Source organism: Vombatus ursinus, unplaced genomic scaffold (assembly GCF_900497805.2).
Source record: "Vombatus ursinus unplaced genomic scaffold, bare-nosed wombat genome assembly UNPS02014804.1, whole genome shotgun sequence".
In the NCBI taxonomy this organism is placed as follows: Eukaryota; Metazoa; Chordata; class Mammalia; order Diprotodontia; family Vombatidae; genus Vombatus; species Vombatus ursinus.
The window spans coordinates 8,755,355-8,778,102 of NW_020954582.1; the positions used below are offsets into that span (position 1 = coordinate 8,755,355).

Below are 22,748 nucleotides of genomic sequence, written 5' to 3' on the forward strand. Positions count from 1 at the left end.
ATAATGAAAAGAATGTATAGTATCATACATTATAAGCCAGTATGAATACCAAGTAGTATTTAATAAAAGTTCTTGATTCTGGGGCTACAGTCAATTAGGGACAGCATGACATCATATATGACATATTTAGATCCAATCACCAGTTAGAATATTACCAGGCATTTGGTGATTGAAAAGGCTTAAAAGGGTGGGAGAGAAGGGTGACTCAGGGAACACCTAGAGCACTGGACCTGTAGACAGGAAGACCTGAGTTCAATTCAGCTACAGACATAGCTGTGTGACCCTGGGCAAATTACTTAACCTCCTTCAGCCTTCTCTGTAAAATGGGAATAATAATAATACCCACCTTTCAGGGTTGTATTGAGGATAAAACCATATTTGTAAAGTACTTTATCAACCTTACAATGCCATGTAAATATTATTATTTTTATGATCCTTAGGCAGTAATGAATGAGGAATCAACTGGCATAAGCAAGCATCACTGAATACTAAAAAACAAACAAAATTAACCCCCCCCCACTTTTTTTTAAGCATTCAAGATTTTCAAATACCTTAATGAAAAAAATGATCATTGACTTCAAATATGGTTTTCTTTCTTCTCCATTTATTTTGTGGGATGTTGTGGAAGCATGCATGTTGTATAGAGAGTTGAGAAATACTGAATTTGGACTTAGAACCTAGACAAAACAGGAGCACACAAAGCCACAATGATCCTTATAGAAGCTCCCAGAGACTGGACCCAACACAAAGTCCCAATTCAATTTGGAAGAAAGAATAAATTAAAAGGCTGTCATCATGACAAGCCAAAAGAGGGATGCCCAATATACAAACCCAGAAGAAGAAAACGATTCCAAATTGCCTACAAGTAAAGCCACAAAGAGAAGTGTAGACTGGGCATAAGGCCAGTAAGAATTCCTAGGAGATCTTCATTAAGAGTTAAAAATGTTATTATAATGAAATGAGACCACTAGAAGAAAGAATTGAAAAGGAAATGAGAGACTTAGAGGAAAAGACTCAGAAAAACAATAAACTAAAAGTTTAGCCCTAATAGTACAAGATATTACCCAAGAAATAAACTCCTTCAAAATCAGAATGGGTGAAATAAACAATAATACCATGAAAGAACAAGAAATATCAAAGTGAAAAATAGAAGAAAATATAAAGCATATTGTATTACCAACAACTCACCTGGAAGATAGATCAAGGAGAGAAAATTTAACTCATAGGATTATCTGAAAACTATGACCAAAAATAGAGCCTGGATATCTTTTTTCAGGAAATCATGACACATCTTCTCAGTGATATGGAGGAACTAGAAAATATGGTGGAATATTAGAAAGCAGTACAGATGAGACCAGCTTTTCCCATGTGATTCTTCCAAGAAAGGCCTAGAAATGGTTCCAGACCAAGAAACAATCAGGAAGTACAAGAGGAAAAGGAGAAAACAGTGAGTAATTTTTCCAGCCTGGGGACAGATGTAGGTCTGTGGGCCCTGGGGATAGTTTTAGACAGGGAGATGATGCCCCCAGGAGTCTTTCAGCACAGTTACTGAATTGAGGCCTATGGCTCTGTGCTAGGGGAAGACTATGTCCATTCTAGTTAGAATAAGACCTTTAGGGAGCAGGGACAGGAACCCATCAGTCTTGTTGTTTGTATCCCAGAGCTAGGTTAGAGATATGGTGTAGACTGAGAAGGGGACCTGAATCTAGGGACCTTGAAGACAGCTGTGCACTAGTGACTAGGGCAAAGAGGTGTCATTGGCCTAAGGCTGTGAACTGGGCAAGGAGCTAGAACTCCGCGGGGTATTAGACTCACTCCTCTACTCAGTCTGAGGCCTGCAGCTGAGTGATGAGGGCAGGGAGCTCAGACAGAAGGCAACAGTTCTGTCACTCCAAACCTTTGGAGTCTTTCAGCTATCTTACATGGGCTGGGGTCAACATCAGGAGATGGGAAATCCAACTAGGGGTAAGCCTACAGTTGTGTCCCTCAGACTCAAATCAGGGGGGAAAACTCAGAAAAAAGAGAGAACCCCAGAGAAATTCCAAAATGAAAACTCCCAGGAAGGTCATATCCCACCTCCAGAGCAATCAGATCAAGAGTTCAATTACGGAGGACCCATAGAGGATCACACAAAATTTAGCAGCTACTCTTACAAAGAAGCAGTCTAAGTGGTATAATTAGATTACTGGGATACAATATTCCAAAAGGCAAAATTTAGAAGCTTAAAACCAAGAAAGCTGAATAATCCCACAGGGGAAAAATGGGTTTTAAATGAAATACAGGACTTTTTAACATTCCTGATGAAAAGGTCAGAGGTAAGTAGAAACTTTGAAATGCAGTCAAAGGAGTCAAGAAAAACCAAAAGGCAGATACAGGTGAGGAATCCAAGGTACTAGGCAAGGCAAATGTATTTACATTCTAATTGGGGGATATGCCCGCCTCCAAACCTTAATGCCATTAGGGGTCACAGAAAGAATCAAATAAGATAGAGGCCTTAAGACTGCTTTCCATATAATCCAATGATCTTTTAAGAAAAGAAAAGGGAAGAAAAAAGGAATACAATAGAGAAGATGGGGTTACTTATTTCGTATCATCAGATTGGCATGCAGGACTGTACAAACAAGGTAGAAGGGGAGTGGGGAAGCAAGCAGCACCTGAGCAGCATTTTGATCTAAACTGGTCAGAGAAGGGAGTAGAAATTCACACAACCTTGGGCAAGTCCTAACTTCTCTCCACCTCAGTTTCCTCATCTGTAAAATGGGGATAATATTAGTACCTACCTTTTAGGTTTGTCATGAGGACCAAATGAGATAACATGTAAATCACGTTATCAATCTTAATGTACTCTATCAATGCTAGCTATTTTTTTTTTGGCAAGGAAATTGGGGTGATACAGCTCATAATGCATGCACATCAAAAGCACCTAGTTCTAAAGTTGAATATGAAGGGAAATAAGGTTTCAAAGACCAGAAGAGATTTTGGTGCATAATAGGAGCACTGACAGTTAACTCTTTAGAGAGATACCTTCTCTTGGTTTCCTGAGTCCACGCTCTTGACAAGAGCCATTGAGCTACCTCTGGGTGCTATCCAATTGGCCATCATCTTCCACGCTCCATTGCATGTACCCATTGCTACAGCCCATGAGACCACTTTTCTTATCGGATCCATTTTGCTCATGTGAATCTGCATAGGCTACTAAGGTGTTTGGAGAAGACTCGTTTTCTTTTATCTATCAGCCTTATCCTTTTTTCCCCTTTAAGGCAGAAACTATGGGAATTTTCCCTACCTTGGCTGTACATGGCCTTTGAGGTTCCTTCCAGACCTGAGTCTTTGACTAAGAAAAGACTGTTTAAAATCAGTACCATTGGAAAATTAATTTAACCTACCATTTTCTTCTCTACAAAACTTCATCTCTTTATAGTCAGCTTTCATGGATTCATCATGTACAAGAGAACCTTCCACACTGACATGACAGGATATAAAAACAGGAGGCAAATGTTCTCCTAGCATTAGTATAGCATACATTATTTATGCACAAGGTGAAGGATTAACCTTAGAACATAAAAAAAGCCTCACGCACCTGGTAGAAATGGCCATGACTTTGGACAGCCTGATTCTCTCACTACTAACATGGGCATCCAGTTAAATGACTGCTGGATGGGGTGGGGCGGGGTGGAGGGTGAACTGTGATCACTATCATAGCTATCCAACCACCAAGGAGTTGCTGTAGCAAAGTAACCATCCTGACCCTTTTCCATTTCTACCGTGGCCTAACAATTCCGACGTAAAGGTGTTTTGAGGAGGGAACTGTTCCCTTGTTTGTTTGTTTGTCTTCTTCAGTGCACAGTTTCCACAATTCCTGGCTACAAAGGAGTAACTTAGCAAATGTTTGTTGATTTCTGGTTCCAGATAAAATACTTCCTATTATACAAACAATAAAGCAATGAACTGTTATCTGCTTCAGATCTTTTGGAGGAGATACTTTCAAATGCCCATTTCTTAAATTCATATTTCCTCCCTTGTTTTGTCTTGATTTTTACACATGATGTGAAAGAGCTGGGATTTCACTAGAGTGGAGATGCCCTTCCACAGACCCCAGATTTCAACCAGTCTATGACTTGGTGAATAAATTCTAGGCAGTTGCTTCAGGTCCAGCAAAGTTAAGTGATGGTGCCTAAGGTTGCAAGCCAGTAACTACATGGGGGAAAAGGGGTTTCAACCTAGGTCTTCCTGACTCTAGCATGCCAGGTCTAGCGTGCCATCCATTTGATCAACAAGCACTAAGTACTCTCCAATAAGCAGCCCGCCCCACAAGCCCTATGATTTCTGCATCTTCAATATCTACATATAAGTCTTCAATTATCTGGGTATAAATCACTCCCAGAATTAAAAAAATCCTTTGCTGACTTCTCAGCTAGCAAGCACATCATTTCAGCAGCCTCCTCCCCCGCCACCCCTTATTTCTGGTCACCAGGTGAGGTAGGATAGGGGCATGTGATATGGATTTCATACTGAGAGAAGTAATACATTACTAAGAATGAGCTGTTGAAGGTTGCATTTCAATATGGGAGACGTGATTTTTTTTGCTGACCCACAATTTGAAATAATTCATTATGTAGCAAGCCTCTGGGCTCACTCTCCCCAACTCCCACTCACACTGCCAGGTTGGGTTTTCAGAGGGCTGCTGATGACATTTCTCTTCAGGGTACTAGGGGTAACCTTGAAGCTTTAGGGATTTCTTGTACTGTTTGCTCACGAACCCTGTCTCTCACTCCTCCACTCCCCACCATGGTGGACCCTGCCATCAACCACTGCTGCTTCTGGGGTACTACTACTGATCTCAATAGAAAGTCTAAATATTCTTGCTTTTTCAAAGTGCACAACATTATCCCATCCTGTTGTCAATATTGTGGGGGTATGCAGAGAACTAAGTAGTCCCCTGATCCCCCAACTCTCAAGGCAATTTCGTTAGTCACCACCAGCAGACTGGCTCATTACTAGAATCTCTCCCCAGAAACATCAAGATTTTTGAACCCTCGGACTGTAACGTATGCCAGTTTAGAGGTGTGTCTGATTTTTTGGACAAATCTCATTATATTTTCTACCTGGCTTCGTCTGCTTTTATCTAATGATCAAAGGACTTTGTTCCTCCCAGTCTGGATAAGAATTGTTCACACCTAATTTATGTTTTTGATTGATTTGATTGAAAAGACTTGTTTAGATCTTCTCTGATTGCATTGATTTGGGTTGGGGGGATGCTCCTAGAATGGCTTGTCACAAGTTCATCATTTCAATAACTTTAATTCCAACATGCCTACACACTCATATCCACAGTATATGACAATGGGAAGAAGCTACAGTTTTGTCAAGATGGAGAATTCCCGGTAGAAGACCTCTGTCAGTGAAGATGGGGCATGATGTGGGAGCTGAGTTGTGGGAAAGGCTTGAGGTGCAGAAAGGTAAGAGTGACTTGCCCAGGATCACAGCCAGTGTCCCAGGCAGGACCAAGGCTAGCTCTCACTCCTCTGCCATGCATATGCCACTACATCATTAAACAAACAAACAAACTAAACCCCGAACCTGTCATATCATTGGTGTATAGGACTGCTTGAAAAAAAATCTCTCTTCTAAAGCAGATCAGCAATTGCTCTGCAATTCAGTGTTTTCTGGGCACCGTGAGGTTAAGTATTATTAATGATAACCAGGATTTATATAGTGTTTGGAGATTTGCAAAGCACTTTACATGTTATCTCACTTGATCCACAATAAACCTATAAGGTAGGTGCTGTTATTAACATCATTTTACTGAGGAAGAAATGGAGGCCCAACAAGATTTAGTGGCACAGTGGATAGAGCACTGGCCATAGAGTCAGGAGGACCTGAGTTCAAATCTGGCCTCAGACACTTATTAGTTGTGTGACCCTGGGAAAATCACTTAACCCTGTTTACCTCAATTTCCTCATCTATAAAATGAGTTGGAGAAGAAATGGCAAATCACGCCAGTATCTTTGCCAAGGAAACCTCAAATGGAGTCATGAAGAATCAGACATGACTGAAACAATTCAACAACAATAAAGATTTAATGACATCCGGGGTCCCACAGCTACAGTGTTTTGAGACAGAATTTGAACTCAATCCTTCCTGACTCCAAGTCCACCACCTGGTTACCTCTTGCTCAGTGTCATATAGTCAGTATAAGTTAGATATAGGACTTGAACCCAGGTCTCAAGGACACTGTGCCTAGTTTTCTATCCATGGTATACCATGAGGCCAATAATAAGTCAGTCAGTCAGTCAGTGAATATATATTAAGTACCTACTATGTGCCAGGCACTGTACTAAATGCTGGAGATATTAAAAAAAAAGAGCAAGAAGCTCACAGCCTAACGGAGGAGACAACATGTAAACAAGTATGTACAAATAAGCTACAGACAGGATGAATTGGAAATAATCAAGATAATTATGTGTCATAACCTAGATGTACAGGGCCAACTGACTTGGTTTTAGTAAATGAGATAATTTGATTCTGGAAGTGTCACATACTTCTCAATGGCACTCTTGAACTATTGAAGGATGTAGGCAGCCCCTATCATTGAAATGTTAGTGAACTGTACATAGGTAGACAAATGGATAGGTTTAGAATCATCATAAAAAGGAAAGAGAAAAAAAAAACACTGTCTAAGCAACACTGAAGCCTTTTTGTTGAATCCAGAAAAGACAGATACTAAGGAGTCTGGGGTTATCACAGGGGTCTAGAGTTGGGGGGATATAGGGAAGCTCAGTGGTAAGCAGGGCCAACCTGAGGTATTCATCTTCTCTATAACATCCCTGGTTATCTAGTATCTACTTGACATTCTCGAGTGTTGGTGGCCACACTACTTCTTGGGACAGCCCACTCAATTTTGTGAACATCTCAAATGATTAAGGAGTTTTATTATATCATAGTTACTGGGGTTATTACAGTGGGTCATAGATAAACCACACCTATAGACCCTAGAACATAGGGGCCTCACACCTCTTATCTTAGCATGGTGACATCCAAGCTTTCTCTGGGATGGGCCCCTCTGGGGCTTTATCTTGGCTATATATAGAATCTCAATAGTGGACTACCATTATATTATTACATTCAAACTATCTCAGGATCCCTGGGCTAATCTTTTTGGGGTTCAGTAAACTTCTCCTCTCCACCCTTGAATGCCATATTCAATGCATTCAATACACAACCAGTTAGTCCCAAGGTAAGACATGCATAGAGTAAATGGTAGTTACACAATCACTCACTTGCAAAAAATACTATTTTACAACTTAAATACAACCATTAGTTAACAGAAACAAAAGAAATAATAATACTACAGATATTAATAAGATATATCACAAAATATTAAATATTTTGTATCTTGTATCATACTCTCCCACCATTGTGGAAAGTGAAATTCATTTGCAGTGAAGAGGGGACACATATTTACAGGAACCTGGTAGGGAAGCACACAAGGGAGGAAAGGCCACCTGTGCTTAAGGTAATACCCAAATCTAGACTTTAGGCTTTGATGTTATTGGCCCATTAAGGAATATATATACTACAGGAAACTGAGCCTCTGCTTACCACTTGACAATTTATCCTCACTATTCTTTACCTGGGAAAAACCTCTTCTCTGTTCTAATCAGGACACAGAATTCACACTTTTTTTCAGTTTATAATTATCTCTAAAAAAGTACTTAGAAAGTGTTATTTTTTTTAGGATGAATAATAGTACTCTTTTCTTAAAGACAGCTACAAAGTTCATCAGACTGATTATATCCGGGCTCTACATATCAGACCAGTAGGTTATTCATTCACCTGCCACTTAGGTTGACCGTAAGCCAGTTCATCTGTATATCAAAGCACCTGCGAAGCCTTTTCTGCTTTTCCATATCATGCCACAGGTGGCAGCAGAGAGCAACAGGTCCTTGTAAGACATTTCACATCTCTCCAACTCAAAGTGGTGCAGAGGGGAGTATTTGTCCCTCTTGATCAATGAAGTTATTTCTCTGTTCCACCAATCAGGAATCAATTAGTGGAAATCTGTCAGCTAACTGTTTCTATCTGCCACAGTTCCAACACAGCAGCCTTTTAGCATCTTCCCCTTAGCTTTCTATATAGTTCAGTGGTTTAAATGAGAACCTGCCAACAGAGTGACTCATCTTTCACTTAAAAACTCACAACTCTCCAAATTTTCTATATGAAACTGATGGTTCTTTTAAAATAATACCTCAGCCTTCAAAATAGCATAAAATTTTTCATGTTTTAGTTTTATCAGTTTTAGTAATAAAGCAGTCATATGCAAATGACCTGAGTTACCATAATCATCTATAGCTCTAAAGTTTACAGTGTGGTCTAATACATCTTTGGTGTCCTGGAAACTGTTTTTTATACTCACATTTTTCTTGTTTTAATTAAATAAAATATCTTTGCCTCTTTATAATATCCTTCACAGGGTAATATGTCTTTATATTTATATTATATATTTACATATTATATTACTGTATTATAATTCCATTTCTGTCCCAAACTTCTCAAATTCTACCCGAAAGCTATGTTTCTTCAACTTGTATTAAAATAAAGTTATTTTCCTATGACCCTTTTGGTATTAAAATGTTAATTGATAACAATTAATGCAAATCTTTTTATTCACATAAAAATACTTTTTATGACCTTTTCATCTCCAAACTTCTCCGTAGGAAAGGGGCGCTAAAGGGGCATCATATTTCACACTTGTAACGGAGTTCATATTTGCTAAAAGTGAGAGTGGTGCTTAACACTGTTCATTGCATATATAGGCTGTTAATATTTTTCTTTTTTAATTGTTGAGTACAATAGTAGGTTTGAAGTTTTATTGCTCTGGACCTGCAATGCCATTAGTGTATGTAATTTCTAGCATGGAAGCTTTCTCCATCCAACAGAGGACACAAACAACTCTTAGAGAAATACCTGAAACACTGAGTGGTCATGAAGTGTCCAGGGTTAGGGTCAGAGTTATGTTGTGACCAGTGTGTGTCTGAGGCAGGACTTGAATCTAGCTCTTCCTGACTCCAAGGCTAACTCCCCATTTGCTATTCCATGTTGTCCATCTCTAACACCATCATTATGCACAAAATCATGCTTTCTGCAATGATTTCTACTTTGGTTTTCCTTGAAAACCATAGAAAATAAAAGAGGAAGGAAGATTGCTAGAAAATGCAGTTGTCAATGACACTTTGAATAGTGATTAAGAAGCCACCCAATATAATGCAACAGACATTTATTAAGCACCTACTATATTAAAAAAATTGTTCCAGGAAATAAAGACCCAAAGTAATCATGTATAATGAAAAGAGCTCATGAAAACATACTCTAGAGTCATTCCAAAACCAAATCTTTTGCTACGATTCTCATTCTACATGCCCCAAAGCTAAGTATATTACTTCCTAACTTAACTTTCTTCTTATCTCTTTAGTGTTTTAACTCTAACTTTCATAAAACCTCCCACTAGCAATACAAAACATATTTACATTGAAAATATAAACTCTCTCAAGGAGAACAGATACCAGATTATATTTTCAACAAGCATTTCCATAAGTATGCTGCTTCCTTTATGAACATTGTTATAAAATTCTAAATCCCAAGCATGGCTTTACCCACAGTATTTACAGAAGTTCAGTTCACTATGGATCCGTGCTCACATTCTTCAGAAAAAAGAACATAGCTTAGGAATGGTGTTGCGTCAATCATCTTAGGGTATAAACATAAATGGTATAAGCACATAAGACTACCAAAGATCCGCAACAATGTGACACACTCATGCTCCATTTTATCCTCTGCACTTGAGTACACATTAATGGAAAATCGAGGAGAGGGGACTCTTTGCCACTCTCTTTAGTTTTTTCCTGTCCTCAACTTCCTGACTAGGTCAAGGAGAGAGATGTTTTCACATTGCCAACATCATTTCTCCCGTTGCTAGCATGATTTCTCTGACATTTTTCTTTTTTGAAAGATTCAAAGGAAAGAGTGAGAGAGAATGAACCACAGGCAGTAACTATATTCACGGGAAGTTGATACTTGAGTGTGACTGAGGTCTACCCCTGTCGCTGCCCCTAACTGCTGTATCAAACCCATGGTTTTATATTTACAGATCTAAGTTATTGACACAAAATCACACAATAAACATGTCTGAAAATATATTATCAACCCATGGGTGAGAAAACACCCATTTTGGGGCTATTTTGTTTAGAGAAGATGTAACAGCAAAATGACCACTCAGATTAGGTGATTAAGAGGAAAGATCTCAAGTACTGGTCCTTTTCTGGAATAGGACACCACTACATTGGAACTGTACTACTTTTTGAATCATAGTATTTTGTGATCAGACATTTTGAATCACAAGTAAGAAATCAACCTGATAACATGCATATTTTTCACTTTATTCTGAAAAAGAAACCCTTTCCATCCCAAATTATTTTCAAATTTCAGAAATTAGTGACTTATTTTTGCTTTTCTTGCCTGGAATGTTCTCCCTTCTTATAACTGTGGAAATTGAGCGCACCTTCCTCATCCCCATCAGCAACAACATCTGTCCAAATGACACCACCAGGCAGATAATCCTAGGAGTGGCAGCATCCCCTAGACAACTGGATCTGCTTCCAGCCTAGCCTTCTGGGATTGCCACTCCTGTTCATAAGGGGCAAACCATTCCCACCAACTGCCAACCCAAGTGCCACCCATAGAGCAGACAAGTCAGCCTAGCTCCCCGAGGGAGACGTAGGAAGCATCATGGTCCATACCACCACCACCATCTAGACCACTATCTCCCCTCAGACCCCAAAGGAGACAGCCCAGGTTTCTGACCCCCAAAGCCTTGGAAATATCAAGGTTTCCAGCCTAGTGCCTACAGCCATAACTCTAGGAAGCAGCCACTGTGGATATGGCAACTTCTCCTGCAGGTGTGACAGCTACAGCTACTGAAGACCCAGAATGAAAAGTTCTTGCTGCCAAAATCCTTGGCCCAATCCAACGATTACACAACAAAAACTGATATGATTTTATAAGTGGTAATGACATTTTAGGAGAGATATTACCATCTACTTTGCTTTTGTATTCTAAAGTTCATGGGACCTTTCCAATCTGACTTGCACCTGAAACCTTCCCTGTCTTGTCTCCTCTATTAAAATGGGAGCTCCTTGAGAAAGAGATTGTCTTATTTTTCTACTTGTATCTCCAGTGCTTAGCACAGCACTTTGCACATAAGCAGGTTCTTAATAAATGCTTTTATTTATTCATTAAAGACAATTGTAGAAGATTATACTTCTACATATGTAGAAGGTAAGTTCTAGGGTAAATTTCAGCCTTTAATAAAGTATAGATTACCTATGATTTCAATATGTCTATTAAAAAAAAAAACACTGTTGTGGTTCCATTAAATAAATAATATGTAATGGGATAGTTAAAAATTTTTGTAAATACAAAGTGTATGCTGAATGTCTTTGGGATCTTATTTAAACATGGGCCTAAAAAAAGATGAATTTTGATGCATTTCCTGAAAAATGATAATTTTATTATTATTTTAAAAATTCAGGCATATTATAACCCAATTATAATTGAGCACTAGGGCTGAAAAACTCATGGTGGCCTGTTGCTACATGAGGAACCTAAAACCAAGCCATACACTTTCCCCTTCTCCTAGCTGGAAAAGCGAAGCAAATTCTGAATTTTTATCTATTTATTCTGCTGAATTTCCTAAGTGACTAGGTAGACAGCTTTTAGGAAAACAAATCTAATCCTGACTTCAGAGGCAAATATGCTGAAATTGAAATGACACAGAGAAAATGAATCCACAATCTCCAAACAGAGATTGTCAGTTTTGCCGGCGGCTGAAAACAAAACTTTGAAAATTGCAGGTCAGATTTTAACAAAATATATGCTCACTTACTTTGGTAGAGTTTTCAAGTGATTTTCTCTTAATTCCAAGATCCGCAATTTGACAAGTCTACAGAAAGAGATACAAAGTTGTTTCTTAAGATAATCATATGACAAAGTGGCTCAGAAACCAACATGAATGACACTTATCCCCTTCTTGCCCAGAAAGAAATGTCCAAGAAAACTGGCACCACGTTTACATATAGGATAAAAAGGAACACAGTTCCTTGTCATAGTGGGGCCTAGAATCCTATTAAGTTCCTTTGTGAAGGAAACTGACCCTCCTAAAATTTGACTGCTTCGGCCAGGACACATAGACGGCAAAGTGCAGGGTAGGGCATCCAAACCCGTTGCTCAGATTCTAAATCTGCCTTCTTTTCATGCTCCTCAGGATTCAGAGCCAGAGGATCCAGGTTCAGATCCTGCTCTGACACTCTTGGACCTTGGGCCACTTAAGCTCTCTTATTCTCAGTTTTTTCAGTCACAAAATGAATGGGTTGGACGAGGCACCCCAAAGGTCCTATTGATCTCTTCGTCTACGAATCTATGACATTTCACACATTTTTATGAGTCCTATTTTTCCCACTTTCATATCTACAAATGGATACTATTCTGTGAGAGTAGAAATCCCAAGCTCATTTAAAATGGCTAAATTTTACTTAGAATGGCCAAATGAGACTTCAAGTTTTTATTAAATGATCTTGGATATCTTCTATATCGTGAGGTAAATGACCTAGTGAACAGAGAGCTGATTTCAGATTCAAAATACATGGGTTCAAGTCTCACCTCTGACAAATATTAGCTATGCAATACTGCTCTAGGTAACCTGGCACAGGGAGCTTCCTCACTAATTAAATGACAGCTCTGTCCCTTTCCTCCCCACAAAGTATTAGAAAACATAGTGACCATGATTTCTGTTTTTGGGACAAGAATTCATTCCTTTATTCAACAACTCAAGCATCTCTGGACCTAGGTGCTATGGGGAGGTAATGAAGATAGTAATAAATGAAGACAGTAATAAAACTGGGAAGATAATAAGACAGAGCAGGTGGCCTCAGGTAGCTTACCATCTAGGAGGGAAAGAAAGACTTACACAAATACCTATAAAGCAAGGCAGAATTTGAGATCTCAGCAAAGGAGATATAAAGAGGTAATAATGATAATCCCATTTCTATAGCACCTGCTGTGTGCCAGGCACTGTGCTAACCACTTTGCAAATAAGATATTCTTTGATCCTCACAGTAACCCTGGGAGATAGGGGCTGCTATTATTTCCGTTTTACAAATGAGGAAACTGAGGCAGAGGGAGGTTAAGTGAGTTGCCCAGAGTCACACAGCTAGTAAGGTCTGAGGCTGGGTTTGAACTAAGATTTTCCTTATTCCAGGCCTAGGGCTGTATGCGCTGGGCTACCCACCTAAGGTATAGAGTAAGTATTGTTTCATTCTTTTTATTTGCATCTGCCTGAACTGAGCACAAAGCCTGGTGCCTAGTGGGCGTTTAACAAATGCCTATTGATGGATAATTATTAGTCAATGAAAAATTCAAATAAATGTCCTTTTTGTCTACATAGCACCAACTGACTCATTTATCTTATTCTCTCTGTGAATCAATAGTGTGTCCACACTGAGTTCAGGGACCCAGGCAGGCAGAAGAGGTCTGCCCTTCGCCGACTTTAAAGAATTAGAGGCCGGATTGGGAGTAGGGAAGAACAGATAGCTACTGTTTTTTCTGTGACACCTCTGATTAAGAATTCATTGCCTGGCTTGTATTTGGGATTAAAGAGGTTTTCAGCCTCTTTGTTCAGATTACGTGTGGCGCTGCACCCGTCCTGTCCAGGCCTGACAAATCTCTCCACTAGCCACGTCACAGTTAGGGCCACCTAACCATCTGCTTGGTACAATACCTGATCCCACTCTCTGAACTCTTCTCCCTTTGGTTGTACTTTTGTCTTTGCTTTCATCTGCACCCCTCTGCATTGATTTCCTTTGACCATCAGTCCTTCTGTCACCATTCATTCCTTTCTAGGCCCCAAATCCTTTCTTCCTAGCATCCACTTTCATTTTTTGTATCATAGTTTTTAGATCCTCTGTTCGGTAAAACCTTTTCATACCTTGCGGATTCGACCCCCTACTAGGAAAAGTCATTCCCGAAGCATTTATATGGCCTCATTTACTTTCCACATTTTGAAAATATTTAACAGAAAGGTGGGTCTTTGTGACTTTGAGGATCTGTTATTTTTGCCAGTGTGGGGACTCGCTCTGCACCAACTCAGGTTGTAATTCTCCTGACTTAGCAGAGGCTCTTTGAGAGTTGCTGTGGGTTTGTTGTAAGTAGCTCACCTGGGGATGGACCCTCAGAATTTATCTAAGCTGGTCCTTGGGCAAAAGATCCAAAGGCCCGTGTCCAAAGCCTTTCCCTCTTGGTAGGATCTATGATCCTCCAGCATAGAAGTTGAGGACTGATAAGACCTTCTATACTACACGGAGCTTTGGAGGAGAATAGCACCGGAAAAGTGTGATGATATTTCAGAAATACTTTTGGTTCAACAGAAAAACTTTTGAGATGAAGACTTTGGTTCTTAATGTTTCCCACTTTAGCCCACGTTTAGGTTAATAATAAAGGTTACTTTTACCTTTATTACCAATCAATCGTTACCAGGTTAATAATAAAAAGGAGGACGTTCAGTCTGATACAACAGGTATGGAGACAACTTCCAGCCCTGTGATGAGTAGATTTCACATGAGAATTGGTGTCAGAAGACCAAGATTTTAGTGCCATCTCTGCTGCTTGGAATAGGCTTGGATAGGCTGCTAGACTTGGATCCAGGAAGGCCTGGGTTCAAATCTTACCTCAGCTCCTTACCATGTGCAAAAATCACTTAACCTTTCTGGGTCCTACTTTTCTAATCTGTGAAACAAGGCAGTTGGACTTGCTCGTGTCCAAAAGACCACCTGACCTTAAATCCAGGCTCCTCTGGGCCTGTAAGTCATTACATTTTAGGCTACGGTTTCCTTGTGTTAAAATAAGGGTAATGTTGGTATTACCTACGTCCTCAGGTTATGAGAGAACATTCGTGTTCTCCAGAAAAGATAATTGTTATTATGCTCATCAAATGAAGCAATGAATGTGAAAGTGATTTCTGATAGTAGAGCGGTCGATTTCAGCGTTCACGTGTAACATAAGCATATTTCAATGGGTGTGTATGCTGTTAAATGCACCTCAATATAGGGGAGGTATTCTTATCATTCCTATCCCTATGTATATGCACACACACACACACACACACAGTTCTCTATGTCTATGTGTAAGAAATGGGAGTTATTTTTATCACTTGGGGTCCAGGCACTCTTCTCAAATTTTCCTACTCTCTTTATTTTAATTCTACCCCCTGAGTTCCCTGTTCCTGGCCTGGCAGACCTGGAAAACAAGACGAATGGGAAACCCTAAATGACATTGATTCAGATCCAAGGCTGGCACTTGGCACGCCATTTCTGTGCGTTTGCCCAGAAGTCTGTCGTGCCTCTCCCTTCCTGCCTTTGAGTCTTCTTCCTCCAAGGCTTATCTCAGGTGCCACCTTCTCCGAGAAGCCATCCAGGTCTGCCTCTGCAGTTAGGACTTTCTCCCCCTGCATGCCACCTTGTACTGATCTGGTACTGACTACCTCCTGTGTTCATGTTAGAATCCCTCGCTCTCCTCCCCTTCAAGCCGCTCCCCCAGAGGCCCAGGCACCTCCTCTGGCTGGAGGCCTTTCTCATCCCCCGAGGGCTAGTGCTTTTCTCCTGCCCCCTCAACTACCTTTTACTGAAAATATTTGGGATTTAGTAGTGTTTGTACATGCCGCATCCCCCTAGGGAATAGAAGCCTCTTGAGGGCAGGGACTCTTTCATTTTTGTCTCTTTTTTTTTTCTAGTTTCCAACACAGTCTGACATATAGGTGCTTAATTAATTTTTCCTGATTTGAATATAAAATTCTATGGTCTTTCTAATTCTTGAAATAATTACCTACATCTATCTATCTATCTATCTATCTATCTATCTATCTATCTACATATCTATCTATTCTATCATTGTCTATCATCCATCCATCCATCCATCTATCTATTCTATGATTGTCTGTCTATCTATCTATCTGTCTACCTACCTACCTATTTATCTATCCATCCATCTATCTAGAGTTTTCTAAGCATGTATATCACCCCTCCCCAGGGGGCCTTCTATGTGATTTAGTGGCCCTCATTTCTATATGAGTCTGATGCCTACCTTCCCCCCACCCCCCCACTGTAGATAATGCCTAAGAGGAGACATTACATAGAAGGGCCTGGCCTCCACTGGCAGAGGAGCTTCCTCACCCAGGACCTCCCCAGACCAGTGAAATCGCAGGTGTAGACCTGAGGCTGTTACTTAATACTACAGTGCTGATGCACTCAGGAGACATGGGGTACTTCAGTAGTAAAAAGCCACACATTTTCCTTTGTTGGCAGATTATTCAATCAAATATCATTCTCATTTGTTAGCTATTGCTAGGCAGCCAGGAGGTTCACTGGATAGAGTGCTGGGCCTAGATTCAGACAGGCCTGAGTTCGAATCCAAACTCAGGCACTTACTAATTGTGTGACCCTGGGTGAGTCACTTAACTGTGACTGTCTGCCTCAGTTTTCTTAACTATAAAATGGGAATAATAATAACAGCTAACTCTCAGGATGGTTGTGTAGATCAAATAAGATAGTATTCATGACTTAGCACATGTAAATGACTTAGCCTGGTACATATTAGGTGCTAAATCGATACTTATTCTTTTCCTTTCTCCCCCTTCCCTTGTTCCTTATAATAAGGAGAGGAGATACTTAATCCTTGTATCCCAAATTAGGAAACTGAGGTTCAATCCCTTCAAATGACTCATACAGTCATCCAACGAGCATCAGAGACAAGATTCCAAGCCAGAGCCCTTGTGAACCAAATGTAGATTTTTTTTCCAATTGTTCGTTCTGCTTGCCTACACTGAGAATGTGCTCGTGAAATTACTCATGCAATTAGTTAGTTTTCCTATAAAATTCAGTACATCATTACTTGCTTCCTTCTGTGGCCATGGTCGTCAGGGTATTCCAGTTTTGTTATTTAATCTAATCAATCAACAAGTACTTGTGAAACTCCTACTATGTTCCAGGTATGATACTAAGCTCTGTGGGTACAAATAAATGACTCCTACCCTCAAGCAGCTCACATTGCAATGGGAGTGACAATGATTCTTTATTGTGGTACATACAAGGTAAGGGGGGAAGAATGAGCATTTATTGCATGCTTACTGTGTGCCAGATACTGTACTAAGGGCTTTACAAATTGTATCTCCTTTGATCTTCACAAGAACCTTGTAACATACATTCAAGATCTAGTCAGTGTGAATGGAAGGTGACCTCAGAGAGAAACCATTAGCCATGTGGGGGGAGGGCTGGGAGAGGACTCCTGTAGAAGATTGGATTTGAATTAAGTCTTGAAAGAAGCCAGGGAAGCCAGGAAGCACAGGTAAGGGGGCAAGGAGACAAAGCAAGGAGGAGAGGGCGTCTCCTTATCTTAGATCTTAGAGTAAGTGTAAGGGAATAAAACGTAAGAAGACTGGAAAAGTGGGAGGGGTCAAAAAGCATCTTCTATTTGATTCTAGAGGTAATAGGGAGCCACCCGAAGGTTACTGAGTATTTGGGTGATATGGTCAGACTCCAGCTTTGGAAAAAATAACTTTGGCACCTGAGTAGAGGATAGACAGTGGAAGAGTCCCTGTCCTCAGGGATATTACAATCTCAGCCTGGTAGAATAGTAGACAGAGCACTGGAATGAAGTCAGGAAGACCTGAATTCAAATCCAGCCTCAGACACTTGCTAGTTTTGTGATCTTGGGCAAGTCACATAACCTGTGAATGCCTCAGTTTCCTTATGTATAATAGCACCTATCTCCAGGGTTGTTATGAGGCTCAAATGAGATTTTTGTAAAGCACTTTGTGAACCTCAATGTACTATATAAATACTAGTTCTTCTTATTTGATGGAATACACAGCATAAATACAAGTAATCATGGTGCAGATACATTAAAACTGGGCATCAGGAAAGGCATCATACAGAAGGTGGCATCTGAGTGAGTCCTGATGAAGGAAGGAGATATTTGGAAAAATGGTGGTGACACTTGCCCTAACTCCTAGCTAAGGAAGACAGGTTAGGAACACTCCCTCTATTGGAATGGTTTTTTTTTCATATTTTATCCTGACTTACACCTTTCAAGAGAGCCAGACTCTGCTGGTGAGATACTTGCCCAAGGTGAAGTGAAATTAAATCTGTCCAAGTCGTGTGTTCTTACCTTCCAAAGTTGGCTGGAAGGAACTCCAGAAAGGCATCATTCAGGTACAGCTGGGTCAGGTTGATGAGCTGCGTGAAGCCATCGGGGAGCCTACAAAGGAGGTAAAGTCAAAGGAGTATGGTCATTGCATCAACATCACCATAGAAACAGGACCAACACACACATCTCTAAGGAGAACAAGAAAGAAATGTGATAAATTTCCCCACTCTCCTTTGGTCACGCAGAGACGGTAGAATTTATTGAGCATCTTGTTATAGCCTCTAATTTTTGTCTGTTATTAAAACAAATGACAAGCATCCTGTCCATGCTGCTATCACAGGGTGAGATTTATATGCCTGCCAAACGAGGCTGCATCATCCCTTTCTTGTGTCCTACTTTGGGAACCTTGGCTGAGGGACCGTTCATGGAAGTGATGAGTCTATGCTACTTCCCCTGACTTTGAAAGCAGTGTTTCTCTTTCAGTCAAGTTCAATTCAACTCACTTGAGTTCAGTTCAGTTCAGTGAAGTCCACATTTATAAAACACTTATGGAGCAGTGGGCATTGTGCTAGGTTCTAAGACAAAACAAGAAGCTGGCCTTGTATTCAAGGCCCTTACATTCTACTGGGGAAAGGGAGAGGGGGAGAATATATTCATTTGATGGAAAGCCTATATCTCACTTCACTTAAGAATTAAAACCAAAAATAATGACTAAAATTGCTAACTTTGAAAATGAAATGAATGGCCAGTATTTATTTGGAAGAACTATTTCTTCAAAGTTTTTTTATATTTAAAAAGATCTTCTATTTAACAGGTAGCATTAGGCTACCCTTTGGTCTAATTTTGAACAATAGTTAAGAATGGTTAGTGTCATACTGAATGTGTAGCATAAAGACACCAAACATATATTTCTTTATTTTTTTTAAAGGTTAGAAAAGAAATTCTCTGGAGAAACCAATAATTTACATAAGGCAGATGACTGGAGGCTCTTTTCTTTTTTTTAAGAATTATTTTTCTTTAGTCAAAAGTAACCTTCTACATTAAATTTCTACATATTCTACTGATTCTTTGAGCTAGTGTTGCCCAAATTGTGAGGCAAACAAAATGAAGACTGGCAATCAGAAGTGTTAAGTGGCCTGACCAAGTGTCATTGAGTAAGTCTTGGTCACTTGGGGGAGATTAAGGCAAGATGTTCAGAAGAACTCTGGAGATGGTATAGCGGAGAGCATGCTGAACTGGGATCACAGAGATCTGAGGTCAAATTCCTGCCTCTGTTACTCGCCAGCTTGGTCATTTGTGTTACCGCTTCTCTGAAGTTCAGTGGGGGAGGCTGATAATACCTGCGATGTCTGCTGAGCAGAGTTTTTGTGAAGATCACATGAGATATTGTGTGTAAAGAAGTTGAAAAGCTTGAAAATCCTGTATTAACAATTCTGAATTTAAGATTTTGTCTTTGCCAATAAAAGGATAAGGTTTATTTTACTTTATTTTATTTGACAGTAGAGTTCTTCATTTATTTTTGGGAGAAGCCATTAGCTCATAATCCACATATATGACATAATTTAGAAGATGTTGGTCTCTAATTAGTTTCTGTCAGACTGTTTTCCATTTTCCTCAATAGTTTTTGGTTGAGTAATAAGTCTTTGCCCCAATACCTGGAATCTTTGGGTTTATGAAATTAGACTGTTGTATTCATTTGCTTTCATCTATGGTAACCTCTTTCCTTCTTAACTAGTACCAGATTGTTTGAACTGTTACTGCTTTGTAGTAAAGTCTGACATCTGGTAGTGCTAGGTCCCCTTTCTTCCCATTTATTTTCTTTAATTCCCTTGAAATTCTTGATCTTTTGATCCCAAGGGTGAATTAAAAAAATTTTTTTTCTATATCTATATGAAGTAATAATTTGGCAATTTAATTGGTATGGTAGTAAATAAATAAATTAATTTAGATAGCATCATTTTTGTTATATCGATTTTGCTTACCCATGAAGTATTAATATTCCTCCAATTGTTTAGATCTGTTTTTATTCGTATAAAGGGTGTTCTGTAGTTGTGTTTATATAGTTCTTGTGTGTGTCTTGGCAGGCAGATCACCAAGACTTTATATTTTTTGCATTTATTTTAAGAAAGAGAAACCACATCTGACCTTATTGGAAAGGCCTCTAGTTTATCTCTGTTGAAGATAATGCTGGCTTGATAAATACTATTTACATTAAAGAAAGATGTATTCAATTCTGTTATTAGTCTGTTTTAATAACAGGAAAGGGGACTGAGTCTTTTCAAAAGTCTTTTCTTCATTTGTTGATATAATCTTATGATTTTTGTTGTTCTTATTACTAGTAATATGGTTAATTATGTTAATATTTAATTTTTTTTCTTAACACCAAACCAGTCCTGCATTACTGGCATAAATCCAACTTAGCAGTATCTAAACTTTGTGAAATGTTGCTATAGTTTCCTTGCTAATATTGTATTTAATATTTCTGCGTCAATATTCATTAGGCCTATTGGACTACAGTTTTCTTTCTCTGTTTTGACTTCGCTTGGTTTAGGTATCAAGACCATATTTTTTATCATAGAAGGAATTTGTTGGAATACATTTTTCCCTTTTCCCCCCAAACAGCTTATATAATGATAGAATTAATTGTTTTTTAAACACGTGATAAATTTAACAGTAAACTTATATGATCCCGAGGCTTTTTCCCCCATCCTTTGGTAGTTCATTTATGACTTGTTCAAATTCCTTTTTTTTTAAATTGTATTATTTCAATCCTCTATTTCTAGTTCTGTTATTTTTGGCATTTTTTTATTTTTATAAATATTTATCCATGTAATTTAGACTGTCAGTTTTATTGGCATAAAATTGAAAAAAATAATTGCTAATCATTTATTTTATTTCTTCTTTGTTGATTTTAAAATCACCTTTTTTGACACTGATAATTTGGTTTGCTTTCTTTTTTAAAAGCAAGTTAGTGGTTCAAATTTTTTCCTAAAAAGCAGTTTCTACTTTTATCAATTCTATCTTTTGCTGATTTTTGGTATTTCTATTTTGGTTTTTAATTGGAGGTTTTTAATTTGTTACTTTTCCAATTTATTTAGTTATATCTTATTTGTTGTTCTGCACTTTCCCTCTTTTTTGAATCAAAATGTTTAGAGACATAAAATTTGCCCTAGGTAACACTTTAGGGCATCCCCCATTTTTATGTTGTTTAATTCTCACAATATTAATGAAATGATTGATTGTTTCTATAATTTGTTCTTTGACCCCCTTATTATTTAGGATTAAGTTATTTAGTCTCCAATAAATTTTTAATCAATTCTTCAGGGGTCTTTCAAAAATATAACTTTTATTGCCTTGTGGATTGTAAAATACATGTTCAATATTTTTGCTTTTTTGCATTTGTTTGTAAAAATTGTATGTCCCAATACTTTGGCAATCTAACATTAACAGCTGAGATACATTTATATTCCTTTCTTTTCCCATTTAATAATCACCAGAAGTCTATGATATCTAACTTTCATAAAATAAAGTTTCTTTATTTCTTTTGTTTTTGTTTAGTTTTTTGAGAAGTTAGAATTATCTAGATCCTAGATCTGAAAAGAAAAAAATGAGGTGCCCCATTATGATTTTACTGTAAATTTTTCTCCATTTAATTTTTCTTAAAGGTATTAGATGCTATGTCTTTTGGTGAGTGTATATTTAGTATTGATATTAACTTATTGTTTATGATATCTTTCTGCAAAATGTAGTTTCCTTATTTATCTCTTTTAATAAAGTCTATTTTTATTTTTGCTTTACCTGAGATGATGTTTGGTACCCTACTTTTTTCCCCTTCATCTGAAGCATTACAGATTTTGTTCTAGCCCTTTTAAGTCTGTGCATCTTTCTCTTTCAAGTGTTCCTTCTAAACAACCTATTACTGGATCTAATTTCTAATCATTTGCTGTCATTTCATTTTATGAGTGAGTTCATCCCATTCACATTCACAGTTATGATAATTAATTATTTCCCTCTGTTTTATTTTCTTGTACTTTTACTTCTTTTTGTTTCCCTCCACCTCTTTATTTATGTTTTATGTATTTCCAGTATTATAGAACCAGGTTTCACTGGAAGAACCTTTCCCTTGATGTTTAAATCAAATAAAACGGCAACATTTGATATCATGAACAAAACTATATATATTAAAAAATCTAGTTCAGGTAAGGATATCTGGATAGCAAAAACACTTTTTTTCAAAACTTCCCTGTTTCTCCTCCTAATGCTTTCCATGTTACATTGTTGTTTGTTAATTTTGAATTTGATCATCTAAATTACCAATAATTTAACCAAGCATTTAATCTTTTCATGCAGGGATTTCAATTTAGCATGTTCTGTTTGCTTCTGTTTTTCTTCTTGTTCTTGTTTAGTTCTTGCTTTAGTTTCTACTTGCTTCCCTTTATCTTTCTTTCTTATTTTCTTTCTTTCTTTTCTTCTTTCCTTCCTTCTTCCTTCCTTCCTTC

At 38.4% G+C, this 22,748-nt stretch overlaps 1 protein-coding gene across 5 annotated transcripts in view; it reads right to left on the reverse strand.

Annotated features, from left to right (window-relative positions):
• Positions 1-22,748, reverse strand: part of LRRC7 (leucine rich repeat containing 7) — a 589,282-nt gene that overhangs the window by 264,111 nt on the left and 302,423 nt on the right. For all 5 annotated transcript variants that reach the window (XM_027873996.1, XM_027873992.1, XM_027873991.1 and 2 more), the window contains 2 exons: positions 18,271-18,360; positions 11,942-11,998 (listed from right to left, as the gene is read on the reverse strand). In XM_027873996.1, coding sequence (XP_027729797.1) covers positions 11,942-11,998; positions 18,271-18,360 — 147 coding nt within the window. The remainder of the gene's footprint in view (positions 1-11,941; positions 11,999-18,270; positions 18,361-22,748) is intronic.